A 15,765-nucleotide genomic window follows, 5' to 3' on the forward strand; every position below is an offset into this window, starting at 1 on the left:
GTAGAAAGATGGTAACATTATCATCAGTAACAATAATAAAGCTAATATTTATCAAATACTCTTTCATAGATTTATTAAAAATTTAATACGCAAGATTTCATGAATTCTTATCAAAACTTTGGGAGGCAGAAACTGTCATTATCCATCGTTATAGATGAAAACATGACTTCAGGAGTTAATTTCCCCTAAGATCGCATGGTCAGTGTCAGAGCTTCTGAGTTCCAAACACATCCTCTACAGCACTATGTAATGACATCTATTTCTGACATTGTGTCTGTTAGGAGGACCAAAAAGGAGCTATCATTGTTAAAATGACTCTAATTCTAACTGGAAAACTTGGCTTCTTATCATGCACCAGTTACTTTTATAAAAATGCTACCCAAGTAGTATTTTGATATATAACTAAAATTTCTCCATACCAAATTCATCTCTATTTCTCAAAATTGGGTAACTTGTTTCCATCTCTATAAAATGCATACTATAAAGGGGGTGACAACTGAAGATACTGAATAAGCATTGCTCACTTGTTGAGGACTTTAAAATGTCCAGATAATGGTTATAATTTATCAAAACACCTCTTAACCAATTTTTTCCTGACCAGTAATACCTCACTTTAAATACGTTCTTCAGAACTCTCATGTAAACCATCCTGACATAAGTATCTGCATTGTACAAGACAATGAATTGCCAGTTTTCAATAAGGAATAACATTTTCCTGGTTATTAGTTTAGTTTGTATTTATGTGCTTACTGAATATATAGGGTTTTCTCTTGAAAAAATGCCTATCTTTTGCTCATTTGTTCTTAGAAATAATGTATTTCTTTACTGATATATTACTACTTTTAGTAATTATTGCTTTTAGTAATTTTAGTAATTTATGGCTCTTAGTAATTTGTTTCTCTCAGTAATATATATACATATAAATATAATAAATTTTCAAATTTACATTGTGAGTATAATTTAACAAAAATTTTTATTCTGATTTTCTTAAAAAATTTTCTAAAAACTCAATTATCCTTCCACATAAATAAGTTTATCACACTATGTAAGAAATGTCTTTGGGATAGCTCATGCAATTTAATGCATGCATTCCTTTACTGTGTAGTTGAAGTTAGTTACTACCAGAGTTTCTTAGATTCCATTATATCTATTATAGTATCAATACAAGAAAATTCCAGCAGAATAGCAATTCTAAAACTTCAAAACCTGTTCAGAGGAGAGGATTTTATGAGAAAGATAGGCAGATTCTGAATAATGGTAAAATAATGGTTCATAGCATAATTAACATGTCTGCACATATGTATGCATATGTAATTGTGTGTCCCTGAGTATGTATCAATTAGCCCTTTGGTTTCTTATGCTTCCCATCCTTTTGCATTATTTTCCTGTTAATTGCCATTTTTATACTTTTAAAGTTTTTTATCTTGTTGCATTTTATTGAATTCATTTATTTTTAGTTTTTTATTAATATGTTTTTGCAATACATAATAGTTACATTCATTTTGGAGAAGTAGTATATTTAGTATTATGGCCTAAAGGTGCATCTTTTTTCATAACAATGATACAAATGTATCCTTTTTTATTGCTGAATATAACTCCATGGTCTACATATACTACATTTCTTTTTTTATCTACTCATCTGTTGATAAGTGGAAGGGCTGCTTCCAAGATTTAGCAATCAAGAGTTCTGTTGCTGTAAACGTGGGTATGCATGTATCACTGTGCTGATTCTTTGAATTTTTCAGTAAGATACCTAGAGGAGCAATGGCTGGGTCAAATGGAATTCCTAGTTTTAATTTTTTGAGGAATCTTCATACTTAAACTAGTGGTTGTACTAGTTTATATTTTCATCAACAATGTAGACAGGTCAAATAGAATTTAAACTTTTAGTGTTTTAAGGAATATCCAAACTCAATGTGATCCTTTAAATATTTATGACTATTTCCTTTTCGATTTTTATTCCACTATTTTTGTTACATCTGAATTTTTAAATTTTTCATCCTATAACCTCTCCTCAAATATTTGTATTGTATTCATGGTCATTTATATTTGTCAGTGGTAGATCAGACTGACTTTTCAACATTGTTTGTTTGTTTGACAACTTTTAGATCATGTTTACATCAAAGATTCCTGCCCATGACATAGAATTTTTTACTTAAAATCTGTGTAAATAAGAAGTATATTCAGGCAAGCAAGCTGTACTTTTATCTAAGCAAGCTTACATTGGAGTTTGTACCACCTTAAAATATTTCAGTCCTAAATGAATTGCTGTTGTGCTTTATCTCCTGTTTGTGACCATTGTGAGATTCTTCTGGTTACCTAGACTTTGCTCTGTTTCACTCTACAATCATAACTTCCATGCTTGTCTAACTTCTACATCTTAGGCAGATATAAAACATGTTCAGAGAGTTACTCTCATGGCAACATCTAGGGGACATGTTTTGAGCCAGGTATTCTGGACTCTGGGATAGAAAGCAATAGAATGGTTCAACTCTTCCACAGGAATTTCTTCAGTTGTTCACTTTATCATCTATAAATTTTCACATGGTGGGAGTTCCTTTAGGATCTCAGAGAAGAATTTTCCTAATCTTATAATAGTTTACATTTGTCTGTTCCTAGCTGTGTTTTATTTTCCTTTGTTTTCACTATCTAATGTAAACCCTTTCAACCAGAGAAGCATACAATTTTTGTTTTATGAAGCAGAGTATCATCTTGCAGTATTCCAATGCTACTGTAAATTGAAGGTGATATAAAAAATTCTGTAAAACAAATTTTATCTGTTTCTATATCTTACTGTAGATTATGTACAAGTAACATCTTAATAAAATTACACTTTTAACCCTAAAAAATCCTTCTATTTATGAAAATATTCCACAAACATTTTTTCATGTTTCCCATGTGCTGTGTGTACATGTGTATACCTAAACTAACACGTTAAATTGAAGATCATTTATGAACCCTATAGAATCCAATTATATACTCCTTGCATTTTTGGTGATTTATGCCTCTTATAGCTCAAAGAATTATTAGGATATATCTATAGAATATGATCCCAGCTAAGGAACTTATAGTCCAGAAGAGATAAAATATAATGGAAAACTAAATTGTTTGTGGAGTTGCAAATAATTCATTTATCACTTTGTTAGCATATTAATATTCAATGAATGATAAGCATTTTTGAGTGAGTAGAAACTCCCTTGGGAATAAGCAGCACCTGAATTGGCCCTTTGAGAAAGATCTTGATTTAAAAACAAAGACACAAAAGGTGAGAAAAATTATGTAGGAATAATAATACAAAGGTAAGAGTTATTGAGAAATATATACATACTTGGGAAACAATAAAAAGTACAATTTATTCAAAATATAGTTAAGTATGTGAAATATAGAATTGAAAATTTTACCAATGAGTTTATGTGAAGTTTTCCAGTTGTTTTATGAGATGTTTAGAGTTTGATTTTTATTGAGATCTTTCATTTTGACAGGTTGAAACTTCTTTGGAAAAATGGTAAGAAAATTTCATGCTGCTTTTATCATTGTTACGTTGAAATTTTGATAATCTTTATCTGGCCAGTTTTGGTTCAGAAATAATGAGAAACTGAAAGCAAAAATTGTTACTGTAAATATTGAAATATATTTTAAAAATATAAAATGTAGGATTTTACTGTAAGTCAGAGAATATGGGTCTCCATTCATACAAAAATACCCTAAAAATTAAGCAAAAAATCACAACCAAGATTTGCAGAAATCTGGACTCTAGTAAAAAATTTGAAACAGCCCAGAAAAAGCTTATTTTAATGAATCTGCTGGATCATGTTAGGAGAGCACTATGGCATTTTAAATTCTCTTTTTCCACTCTCATCTCTATGTCAATGGTAGCCATGTGGGCAGCATCCCACATTTTTGTATATTTCTAATGCCAGTAGGAATAATTCCAAAAAATTGTGTTTGAGTATTTTGACTTTCCTGTCTGTCCTATGAAAAACAAGCACAAAGCCTTGCCTTCATTTTACCTGGGTCAGAGTAATCGCAGGCTGTCGCAGCTTCTAGGCTGTGCTTTCTAAAAACATTTAAAGATATACACCTGCACAGAAGCCTAGGTAAATGGATAACAATTGGAGTTAGCATCGCACAGATCAAAATGCACGTGAAGGGAAGGTTAGAAAAATATTTATGAGAGAATAGGGTTATTCATAGGTTTCAATATACTACAGAATCCAGAAATACGCCAATGTAATGAGGGGTGAAAAATACCTAAGAATATTATAGTCCTTACCTCTGGCTGATGTTCAGGGGATCTGCGGGAGCAAGCACTGAGGGGAGAAGGAGGACTCCAAATAGCCTGGATAAGCATTGAAGGAGTCCCATGACATAGTCAATTGCCTACAGTTGGGAAAGTTTCTTTTTTTTTTTCCTTTCTTTTGGTTCTGAGGCAATTAAGGTATAACAGTGAAAGCATTGGCTTACCAGCTAGCTAAGATTTCTGTAGTTATATATGAAAAAAAAAATCCCAAACATTTCATAAAAGGTTTAGAAAAGACACTAAACTAAACAAAAATAATTTCAGAACAAACAGGAATACTGAATCTAAGAGAGGTAGGGTAACGTGGTGTCCATTCCACATTGAAATATTAAAAATGTCCAGTTTTCTACAAAAAAATATGATTTAGGCAAAGAAGAAAAAGAAAGCTTGACTCATTCACAACAAGAAGAAAAGGTTCATATAAACTATTTCCAGGGAAGCCCAGAATGTGTACTTACTGAATAAAGACTTTAAATAAACTTTCTCAATAAGAGAAAGGAAATCATGGATAATGAACTAAGTTAAATCAAGGGAACAATGTCTTAATAGATATGAAAGATTATCAGAGACCCCTACAGTGGATCAATCTCCTGCTTGGTGCTATGCCACAAGATGAGAAGAAAGACCTGAAGACAGCATTAAAGAAAAAGAGACAGGGAACTGGATGACCAGTGCTGAGCAAGCAGCAAAGACCCTGAATAGCCAGAACCACTGATATTTATTGGTGACACAATCCATTGTTAGTAGGGTGAAGGGATTAAGTGTGGTTGCTAGGGATAAGTTGCTGATGCAGTCAAGGCTTGTGAAAAAAGAGATGAAGCATTCTTGTGTTAGGAACAGACGGACAAGTTATAGATTGTGGTTAACAATTAACCTTGTCTTTTTAGTCAAGAAGATTTCAATTATGGGAATGAAATTTGGGTGTGAGCCACCTGGACCTCAGCTGCTATGTTATCTCATGTTAAACTCTCCACTTCATGGCCCATTTCTTTGGCCTCTGCTGATTCCATTGGCAGAGAAGTTGTGTTAACTTGCCCACCAACCACAGTGCAAACATGAGTTATGTAGGCTTTGATTAGAGTCACTCCTTGAAACAAACCAGTTGTGGGATTAATTCTTTACAGCCAGCACTGTTTACAGCATGCTTTGGACTTAATCAACAGGGCAGTATGCCACAGAAGATAAAGAAGTAAATCATAAATAAGTAAATAGAAAATCAGTGGCCCAAAAGTAACGTAACTGAAGTTATAAAATTCACTATAGGGATTTAGCAACAGATTTAAGCAGGCAGAAAAAAGAATCAATAAACTTGATAGGTCAATAGAAGTTATCCAATCTCTGAAGTGGACAAACAAGAGAATCTAGAAAATGAAAAGTACTTAAGAAGCCCAAGGGACATAATGCATAGAAATATATCAATGCTATGTTTCTAATAGTATAAGGAAAGAGTAAGTGGGGCATAAAGAATATTTGAAGAAAATTTGAATTAAAGTTTCCAAATTTTGATGAAAGAAACAAATCTACCTATTTTCTAAAGTCAGTGAATTTCAAATACAATTAAAGTCAAAGAGATTCAAAGCAACATGCATGTTAGTCCATTTATTCAAAGCTTGGGATAGAAAGAGAGTCTTGAAAATACCAAGACATAAGTGAATTGTCAAGACTAAGATATCCTCAATCAGCTTAATAGTCAATTTCTTACCACAAATTATGAAAGGTAGAAGACAAGGGAATGACATATTTAAATGCTAGAAGAAGGGGAAAAGCCACTCTCATTCAATAATCCTGAAATCCTGCAAAAGTATCCTTCAAAAATAAATGAGAAATTTACACATTTTCAGATAAAACCTGAGGGCACATGTGCATGAGGGAGTGTATCATTAATAGATCGCTCCTAAAGAAATACTCTCAGTAATCTTTTCATGTTGAAATAAAAGAAGACTACATAGTAATTGAAAACTGTGAAGAAATAAAGAAAAATAACCATAACTGAGAGTTAAATATAAAAATCAGTATAATTGCATTTTTGTATAATTGTGACTCTTCATTTCTTTATATAACCTATAATTAGAGATCTGTATCATTGGACACATAGTATATAAATGTGTGACTTGTAAGAATGACTAAATAAATGGAGGGCAGAGCTACAAATTAGCAGTTTTTAATACTGTTGAAATTATATTGGTTTTAATTCAGACTTAAGATTTATGAAGTTAAAATATTAATTGGCAGCCCAGGTAGCCACTAACATTATTGAAAAATCTTTAAAAGTGAAAATTCTTTAAAAATAAGAAAAGTAACATACTAGAAAAAACAACTAACCACAAAACATGGCAGTTATAGAGAATTGAAGAAATAGAAAATATATAAATGTTTTATAGAAAAATAGCTGTGTTAGAAAAATCCTCTCTTATGAATAGTTATTTTACATAAAAATGGATTAAGTTTTAATTAAAGTGAGAACATATGTAAAAAACTGTTCTCACCCTGTGCTGTATGTGAGACTCACCTGAGATCCAAAGACACAAGTATCCTGAGATCCAAAGATACAAAAGTTCATGCAAATAATAAGTTAAAGAGATCTGTGTGGCTATGCTAATATCACATACAAATAAGTTTAAATAAAAACCTATTGCGGGAGACAAAGCTATATTGATTGATATATTTGTTATATTGAAATTCTGATTTGATATAATGATAAAATGTCACAGTTTCGAAGGGAGAAATAGGCATTTTTATAAGAAAAGTTTGAGAATTCAATTCCTCCTCTTTCATAAATTAAAAAGATCAATAAAGCAATATATTTGACCCATCCAAGAACCAACTGGATCTAACAACTTATATATTTTGTTCTACTAGATAGCAGCAAAATCATATTCTCTTCATAAGCACAGCCTCACAACAAAGCCTCAAACATAGAAAAGAGCAAACTCATACAAAGTGTCTTTGCTGAATAAAATGAAATAGAGATCAGTCACAAAGGTAATTCTATATAATTTTTATATGTAGAAATTAACAATGGATTAAAGAAGTAAGCACAGAGGAAATTAAAAATATTTTGAGATGAATGCGCCAAAACGTATACTATGTAGTTAAAGTAGTTCTCAGAGAGAAATTTAGAGCACTAAATGTTTATATTAAAAAGATTCCCAAGCCATTAACCTAATTTTATACTTCAAGAAACTAAAAAGGGAATAAGCTAAACCTAAGTTAGCAGAAGGAAGAAAATAGGAAATATTAAAGTAATAACAAATAAAAATCAATTAAAACAAGTTCTTCCTCTGAAGATACAAACCGAATCCAACAAAAGAAGAGATGTCTCAAATTAATAAAGTTTGATCGGTACATTGCAACAAATCCTATGGAAATAAAAGGATACTGTGAAAAAGTGTATACCAACAAAACCAACATAAAAGTTTAATAACCAACATAAAAGGTCCCACTTCCTAGAAACACATCACTTACCATGAATTGCCTCAGGAAGAACATCTAAACTGACCTCAAAAGATACAAAGATAGAAATAATAATCCCAACAAAGAATATTCCAGTTTCAGATGGCTTCACTGGTTCTTTCTACTACATATTGGAAAAAGGAATTATATCACTTACTCTCAAAATCTTCCAAAAGTAGGAGAGAATATTTGCGAATTCATCCGCTGAGACCAGTATTAACCATGATATCAAAATCAGATAAAGACTCTATAAGAAATTTACAGAGAAGTGACTTAGAATGTAGATGCCAAAATCTTCAACAAAATCTGAGTAACACAGTATTGAACTCAGTAACTCTATGACCAGGATTATACATCATAACCAAGTTGGATTTATTCCAAGGACACAAAAGTGATTTAAGAGCCTGGTATTTGACTTGGTGGTGGCACACCTGCCTCTGAAGCTCAAGTTCCTGAGTTGGGTCTCTGCTACTGGAAAATAAAAAAGTGATTTAATATACAAATATTAATCAGTGTAATACTAATATTATAAAATGAAAGATCAAACCCACTTAAACATCTCAGTGGGAAGCACACTGGCACAGGATAACACCTTTCATAATGGAAACACTCAAATAAACTAAGATTAAAAGGGAAATTCTTAAACACAATTAAGGACCTACATGACATAGCTCACACTATACTTTATTACGAAGACTGAATATGCCAAACTTAGACTAGGCCCAAGATAGGAATGCCTGGTCTCATCACTTTTATTTATCAGTGAAGAACCCTGTTACCTTGCTGGTATAGATTTAAAATGTTCTTTGCACTAGTGAAATCTGAAATTATCATATGAGGCATCAGTTTCAAACAAGTGTTCAAAGTAAAACATATACAAATGTTGATAACACAACTATTAACAAGAGCTAAAAGTTAGATATATTCCCAAACCCATCAGTGGGTTAATAGATAAAATATGGCTGAAGCATACAATTAAATATTCTACCATGAAAAAAATGAATTGATGATAATACTATAATATGCATAAGCCTCAAAACTATTGTCCTAACTTAAAGAAGCCAGATGTAAAGAATCATTTTTGTATAATTCTGCTTCTGGGAAATAACAGTAATAGGCATTTCCATAGAGACAGAAAGCAAATTGGTCTTGTTTATGACTAGTAGGAGGGGGAGGGAAGCGACTGCTTAATCAAGTGATTAATTTTATGTGACATGAGTTATCTCAATAAAAAGCAATAAAAGTTAACAGAATTAGAACTAAACTTTAGAAAACAATATATCTGATTATGTACAATAATTTACCATATCATGTAATTGGCATTAGAAGCCAGTGGGGGGTTATTTACTAATAAAATATGTAATAAATTATTTTTTATTTTTTATTTTTGTAGTAGGGATCAAACTCAGGACTTGTGCTTGAGAAGCAGGATGCAACACCACTGAGCTAAATCCCTGGCCCAAATATTTTTTAATTTCTTAAAGCAAACAGTTCAGAAAAAATTACATCTTACAACAAAAATATTTTGCAATTAAAATTAAACTAAAGGAAGAAAATATGATAAATATTTTCCTGGTCTCAGAAAATAAAGGCTTTTCCAAATAGATTGTGAATCAATAAGAATAATAATATACAAACATTAGAAATATTCAATGCTATTAAAATATACTGGAAACATCATGAAACTAAAGCAGAATACTTTATTGTTGACATTGATTTTCTTGAAATGTTTATAACTGAAAAAGCACCTTTTAAAAATAAATGAAAGCTAGTTTAATTTCCTAGAATTGAACCAGCATAAGAATGATAATGAGGAATATTTCATTATCCAACATAAAGAAATCTTATTTTAAAAATATTTTAGATAGAAAATAATATTTAATTGGGACATCTTTCTAAAAGCTTAACTTTAAATCTAGAATGATATTACTACTCCTTGTAGTTTGTACTTATTTCTCAGAAATTATTAAACTCAAATTAGAGAATTACTGTAACTAATCCAAATTATTCTCAGACACCCCTTTTCTGCAGGATAAACTCATTTCTTATCAGAAAATAGCTTTAATATCCTCTCAAGATTTCAAGGATTTATAACAAATTTTAAATTTCTATTAATTTTTCATTAAGTGTAAATTCCACTGCCCATTACAATTATCCTGTATTATTCCCCAATATACTAGGATTACTATCTGTAGTAAACATAACAGAAACATTTAATATTTCAGGTAAGAGCAATCACCTAAAATTTGTGTTACTATTTATTAAATATGTCTCTCCTTTACTAATGGTCTCTATCTATAGGAGTAGATCCACTTCTTCCTCAGTGGATCTACAAGAAGATTGGAATATTGCTACACCAGAGAAAGAAATCAAGCCAGAAGAAGAGAGAGGTAAATTTGTTCTTTATACTTAGATAAAAATAACTGTATTTAAAACTCATTGGTTTATCTCTTAATACATTTCTAATTTTCACAATAACCATTTTCTTATAGTTTATAGTTCTCTGACTGTTGAATAAATGAAACACTCCATATAATTTGATAAGGAATTCATTAAAAAATATTAGTGACTATTATGTACAAGACCTGGTCTAAGTCCTGAGAATATGATAGCGGCACACATCTTAAGAGGCCAACTATAATTCAGAGTTGTTCAATAGAACTCTCTGTGATAAAGTATTCTACCTCTATACTCTGATAGAGCAGCCAACTAGCTACACATAGAGCTGTTGAGCATGTGGAATATGGTGAAACTGAGCAAATTCATTCTTGTTTAACTGACATTTAATGTACATGGTGACACCTGGTTTATGGGCTTTGAAACACTTGTGAATATTGAAGTTGTGATTAGTATTCATCACAGCTTATAAAATGAGCAATACTTTATACACAGGCATAAAATTTGTGTTAAAATTACATCAGTGTACTTGAAAATGTCTTTGAGATAATATTAAATTCTTCATCTATACCTACTACAAATATATGCTAATTCCTTTCACTTTTGGTGAAGGATACTAAATAACTTTGGACTTTTTTAAAAGCAAAAATGTTTTGTTGTTCAAAGTTTTCCTGCATAGGGAAGCTTTCTTTTTAACATCTTTGTTTACAGTAGTTGAGTGTACAAAGAAAATAACAATGTCAATATTTACTTAGTAGATTTTTACATGACAGATTTTAAGAGAAAAGATTAACATACTAATATTTACATTTACAATCACAATTAAATTGTTTGTTACCTTTATATGATATGTTTACTAAAATCTGTACATTTGGTCTAAAATACACAGCAATAATGGAATGAGGGAGATTTATTATAGTTAAATATATTTATATTAAAGATTGAAGGTAGTTGCTTACTTACTCAATATGAAATGGTAACTGATGATTTATAGAGAATATTAAAGAGATATTTAATACAATGAATTAGAGGTGCCCTAGGTCAAATACACTTGTATCATTTATTTGAGAATACTGTTATAGGAACAGAATAAAAGACAGTTTATACAAATAGTGAATAATTCTGTAAAACACATAAATCTAATCCAAAGTGTTTTGATTGTGTGTTAATTTCTCTGTATGACTCAGACTGAAGTTATAAAATTCATCATAGAGTGAATCATAAATTATCTGAATACAGTGTTTAATGAGTATGCTTTCATAAAAATGCAATTATCAATATAAAGTGCTCAGGATGTTGTAGAACTTTGCAAAGCAAAATAATAGATTCCAAAAGACCAAATAAAGGATCAGACAAGAGAGAACTGCTTTTATGCATTAAAGTAGAGAAACCTGTTTCTTAAGAATTCCTATCAGGAAGCATGCTGAATTTCTTTGACAAGCCCAAGAGGTTAGAAACAGACGGTACGGCTGGGGCTAGTGGTGCATGCTTGTATTCCCAGCGCCGTGGGAATCTGATGCAAGAAGACTGCATGCTCAAGACCAGCTTTGACAACTTAGCAACTAAGTGAGACCCTACCTTAAGATAAAAATAAAAATTACTGGGATGTATGTCAGTGCAAAAGTCCTAGGTTCATTCAATTGCTGGTACTGGAAAAATAAAATTAAAATATAGACTGTGTTATTGCTGAATTTCTACTTCTAAGCATAATGTAATCATTACGTAATAACATCGTCTGACAGAAAATCATTATCTTTATTTTCCAATAGCAAGGCAAGAAAGAAATTTACTTACTGAATGTTTCCTTAGTGCCATTTTAGCATTTTGCTCCAGCCTCAGCTTTTTGGAGCCCTTATCTTTCCTGACATTTTGTGTATATGTATTCTCATCATGTCACATTTTGAAAAAAGCCATTGTTCAATGGGCACAAATCCCACAAGGATAGGACCTTTATTTCTCTTCTTTACCTTATCTCTAAGGAAGAGTGTATTACCAACATATTATAGCCTTTGCATGCACTTCTTTCATAAATAATGTAGATAAATGAACACTCATGGTAATATCTGTGTTAACATTAATTCCAGAGTTGTGAACCAGGAATCATAAGTATCTCTCATTAAAGGAATTCATTTGTATTAAAACTAAGTAAATAGAATTTGCAAATCATGATGAATTCCTGGCAAGGCTAAGTTAAAAAGTTGTTATCTGATAAAATTGAAGAATATCAAGTATCAGTTTTCTGGAAACTACCTGAGAATTTGCAATATTTGTCTGATATAATCATTATTGTTTTCTTATAAAATGGGATAAAGCCCAGGCCTCATTTTAAAATAAAGCTCTGTAATAAGATTTTCAATAGAACATGTGCTTTTTTGTTTCAATTAATTGTACTTTGTTTGAAGATATTGGTTGGGATTTAATTAATAATTTTAATAAATTATTTATTAAAATATCTGTCTTTGAGACAGTTGGAAGAACTACTGAGCTAAATCCCTGGCCCTCTAAAATATCTGTCAAGTCAATGTATTTGAAATACATTTCTTAGTAATATACATTAAAAGGCTAATTCAGTTTTCTAAAGCACTGTATTAAGTATACAATAATATAATACAACTAAGACTCATGTTTGTATCACTTGGCTTAGAGTGATTCAATAACAAACATGAAAAATATTTCTATTTCAAGATCAAAAATGTCCAGAATTAAAGAAAGAAATGGAAAAATTGCTGTCAGAGACCATGCATCTTATTAAAAGTCTAGAAACTGATCGAGCAGAAGCTGAGCAGGCATTAAGACAACAAAAATCGAGAAAGAAAATGATTATCATGAAAATCGACTCTTGGTCAATCTGGAAACTTCAAGAAGTCCCACTAGCTGTGCAGAAAGGTAATAATAAGGACTTTCCACTTTGTTATTTACTTTGTTGAAAAAGCACAGATAACCAATTGCAGTTCTGTAAACAAAACCACCCATTTAGAGTTTCAGTAATTCACTTGCAAACTAGGACCTATTTCAAAGCTGCTATTAATGATAATGTTGAGTTCTCAGATGACAGGAACTGTGCTGAGCAAATCCAGACCTGCTGACATTTGGGTGTTTTGGAAAATGCCACACTCATATTGTACCCCATGTTCATGCAAACATTGGGCACGTATTTGTCGTATAATTCCAGTATTTCACTTACTAGATGTTGAGATTTAAAGTGATTCACAATTGATATGTTTAGACACATGTTTAAATGTGAAAAATTGAAAAATTTAAGTGGCATATTGTGAACCATATGAAACTCTTTTTTTGAGAATTCAATAAGTATATTTGTTTGAAAGGAACTCGCAATTGTGGTATTATGAAATGTTTTAAAGAATCACACTATTAATAAATATTTAAGAAGAAACGTCTATCTTTTAGACTGCAAAGTAAGGAGCCTATGGTAAAATATACACTCTAATGGTATTTGGTTTTTCTTTTGTTCTCCAAACACTGTGCCTATCAAAACATGACTACCTGATTTAACCTGAGTTTGGAAGTATGTCCTCTCCTAATGTAAAAAATTAAATTTAGAATTCATATATGTTGCAAATAATTTTTAATAAGGCGCTAATATAACCTGTCATTTAAACCAAGAAATCTGTGAGAGAAAAAGGGATCCTATTAACTGTTACTCTGGGACAACAGCCATTAACTATGTGTCATGGTGAACCCATTCGCATACTTTTGTCATAATACCCTAAGTTTTCTCAAACTGAGTCTTCAAGCGAAGTCAGCCTAGGGAGACTCATTTACATCCACAAGGAGTCATCTACAATTTTCCTAATTATCCTTTCTTGTTAGTAGTAGCAGAAAAGTTCATGTAGAAGGCTGATTTTATTTAATTTTCCCTGATCTATTTATATATAATATCAAATACTCTTTATAAGACTGATTAGAATTCATAGAATTAGAATTCATCTGTATGAATGCTTTTTAGGGAGTTACTAAAACAAAATAAAATAAAATTGAATTAAGAAAACTTTGTACACATTATACATAACTAATAAATGCATTTGAATGATGGACTAAATCCTTGTCATGGATAACTTACTTGGGGGATTAAATTTTAAACAATGTTGCTAAAGATGTACTTATGAATCAAAATATTTGTTTATGTTCTCTATTTTAAGTAGTCCACATATGCAATGAAAATTAAACCCATTATTATATATTTATTAATATAGGTTTTCAAACACAATGTTTGAAACATTTCTGAAAAATGTCATGCTTTATGGTATCTTCAACCTTTCACTGATTTATGTAGGATATAATCTTTAAACTTCATGAATTTGTTTATAAAATATGGAATTATGTGTCTTCTTTGTCTTTAAGTTCTCAATTATTCTAGCATATGAAATGGGAGAACCTTATAATCTCCTTAACTGCCTTAATATTAATATGATGTTTATTATAAATTAAATTTTTTAATAAAATTAAGGAAATCTAGATATCTTCTGGTTTATTCTCCAGATCTATTACTCTACACTGTCTACCTCCCATTACTTTTATACTTTGTTATGTGGCCCAGGAAGGTGATTCCTAATGAACTGCATTAAGGATCTCCTTTGCATTCTGTCTTTCTGCTGGAGTCCACTGATGAGAATCAACAGCTAGAGACCACAGGGAGATAATAGAGAAGAGTGAAGCAATGGTATTAATAAGACTGACTAATTCCTCTCTGCCTGGTCACTATAAACCAACTACATCTCCCTCCTGAAAATGACAGCCATTGGCATCTTATATGCAGCCAAATATCGAGCAAATACATTTTCTTTCCCGGTCTAAAAAGATAACCAGAAGTGAGTTTTCCATCACGAATTGCTGCCATATGATCCTACAAATTATAAAATTAGGTTGTATAAACAGTATTCCTTTATAAAATAAAAAGGCACAAATATTATTAACACCCTGAAGGCACAAATAAGCTGGTGAACCAGGCTGCCTTGGTACTGGCTTTGCCCTCGCTTCTGTAGATCCCCTCTATCCCATAATCTGCATTTACAGCCCCATGGGTCCTTCTCTTTGACTACCTAAAGGAAGAGGAAGCAATGCCAGTCCCCGTCTATGAATGGATTTCAACATTACACTGACGCAATTTGGGGAGCTCTGGCTTTCTAATCCCAGTACAAAAAGGGTGCATGCAAACTGCCACACGGGGCAGAACTTCACACACTTCTTGAAGAAGAATAGATAGCCCAGTGACCACAGGGGAAGTGGCATAAAAGACGGCAGGGGAGTTAGTGCCGTGGAAAGGATATGAAGGTAAGGATGGTAAAAGGATACCAAAAGGAAGTGTTGATCTTTCAGAAAGGAGAGGGTCTGAAGGTAGTTATGTCCCGCATAAATTCTTACCAGAAAGTCCTGCCAAGACTTATGATATTACTCTAGAATGTTCTCTTTCCAGATGATGATTAAGAGGCTAATAGAAAAAATGGTGCAAGGTACCACAACAGCAACAGAACTTTGCTGTTTTCTGGATGTTATTCTTTTCTTTGTTTTTTTGTTTTTTGTTTTTAAAGGAATGTGCTGAATGTCTATAATTTTGTTCAGATGACTGCAGAACCTGGAAAAGCTGTTGCTGCTAT

The 15,765-nt window shown here is 31.6% G+C and overlaps 1 protein-coding gene across 1 annotated transcript in view; it reads left to right on the top strand.

Moving 5' to 3' along the window:
* The window catches only part of Ccdc178 (coiled-coil domain containing 178), a 373,788-nt gene that overhangs the window by 57,481 nt on the left and 300,542 nt on the right, over positions 1 to 15,765 (top strand). The window contains exons 5-7 of the mRNA XM_033757579.1: positions 3,483 to 3,505; positions 10,055 to 10,143; positions 12,836 to 13,036. Of these exons, the coding sequence (XP_033613470.1) occupies positions 3,483 to 3,505; positions 10,055 to 10,143; positions 12,836 to 13,036 (313 nt within the window). The remainder of the gene's footprint in view (positions 1 to 3,482; positions 3,506 to 10,054; positions 10,144 to 12,835; positions 13,037 to 15,765) is intronic.

The sequence above is a fragment of the Fukomys damarensis genome, unplaced genomic scaffold (assembly GCF_012274545.1).
Source record: "Fukomys damarensis isolate Sample0158 unplaced genomic scaffold, DMR_v1.0_HiC HiC_scaffold_30, whole genome shotgun sequence".
In the NCBI taxonomy this organism is placed as follows: Eukaryota; Metazoa; Chordata; class Mammalia; order Rodentia; family Bathyergidae; genus Fukomys; species Fukomys damarensis.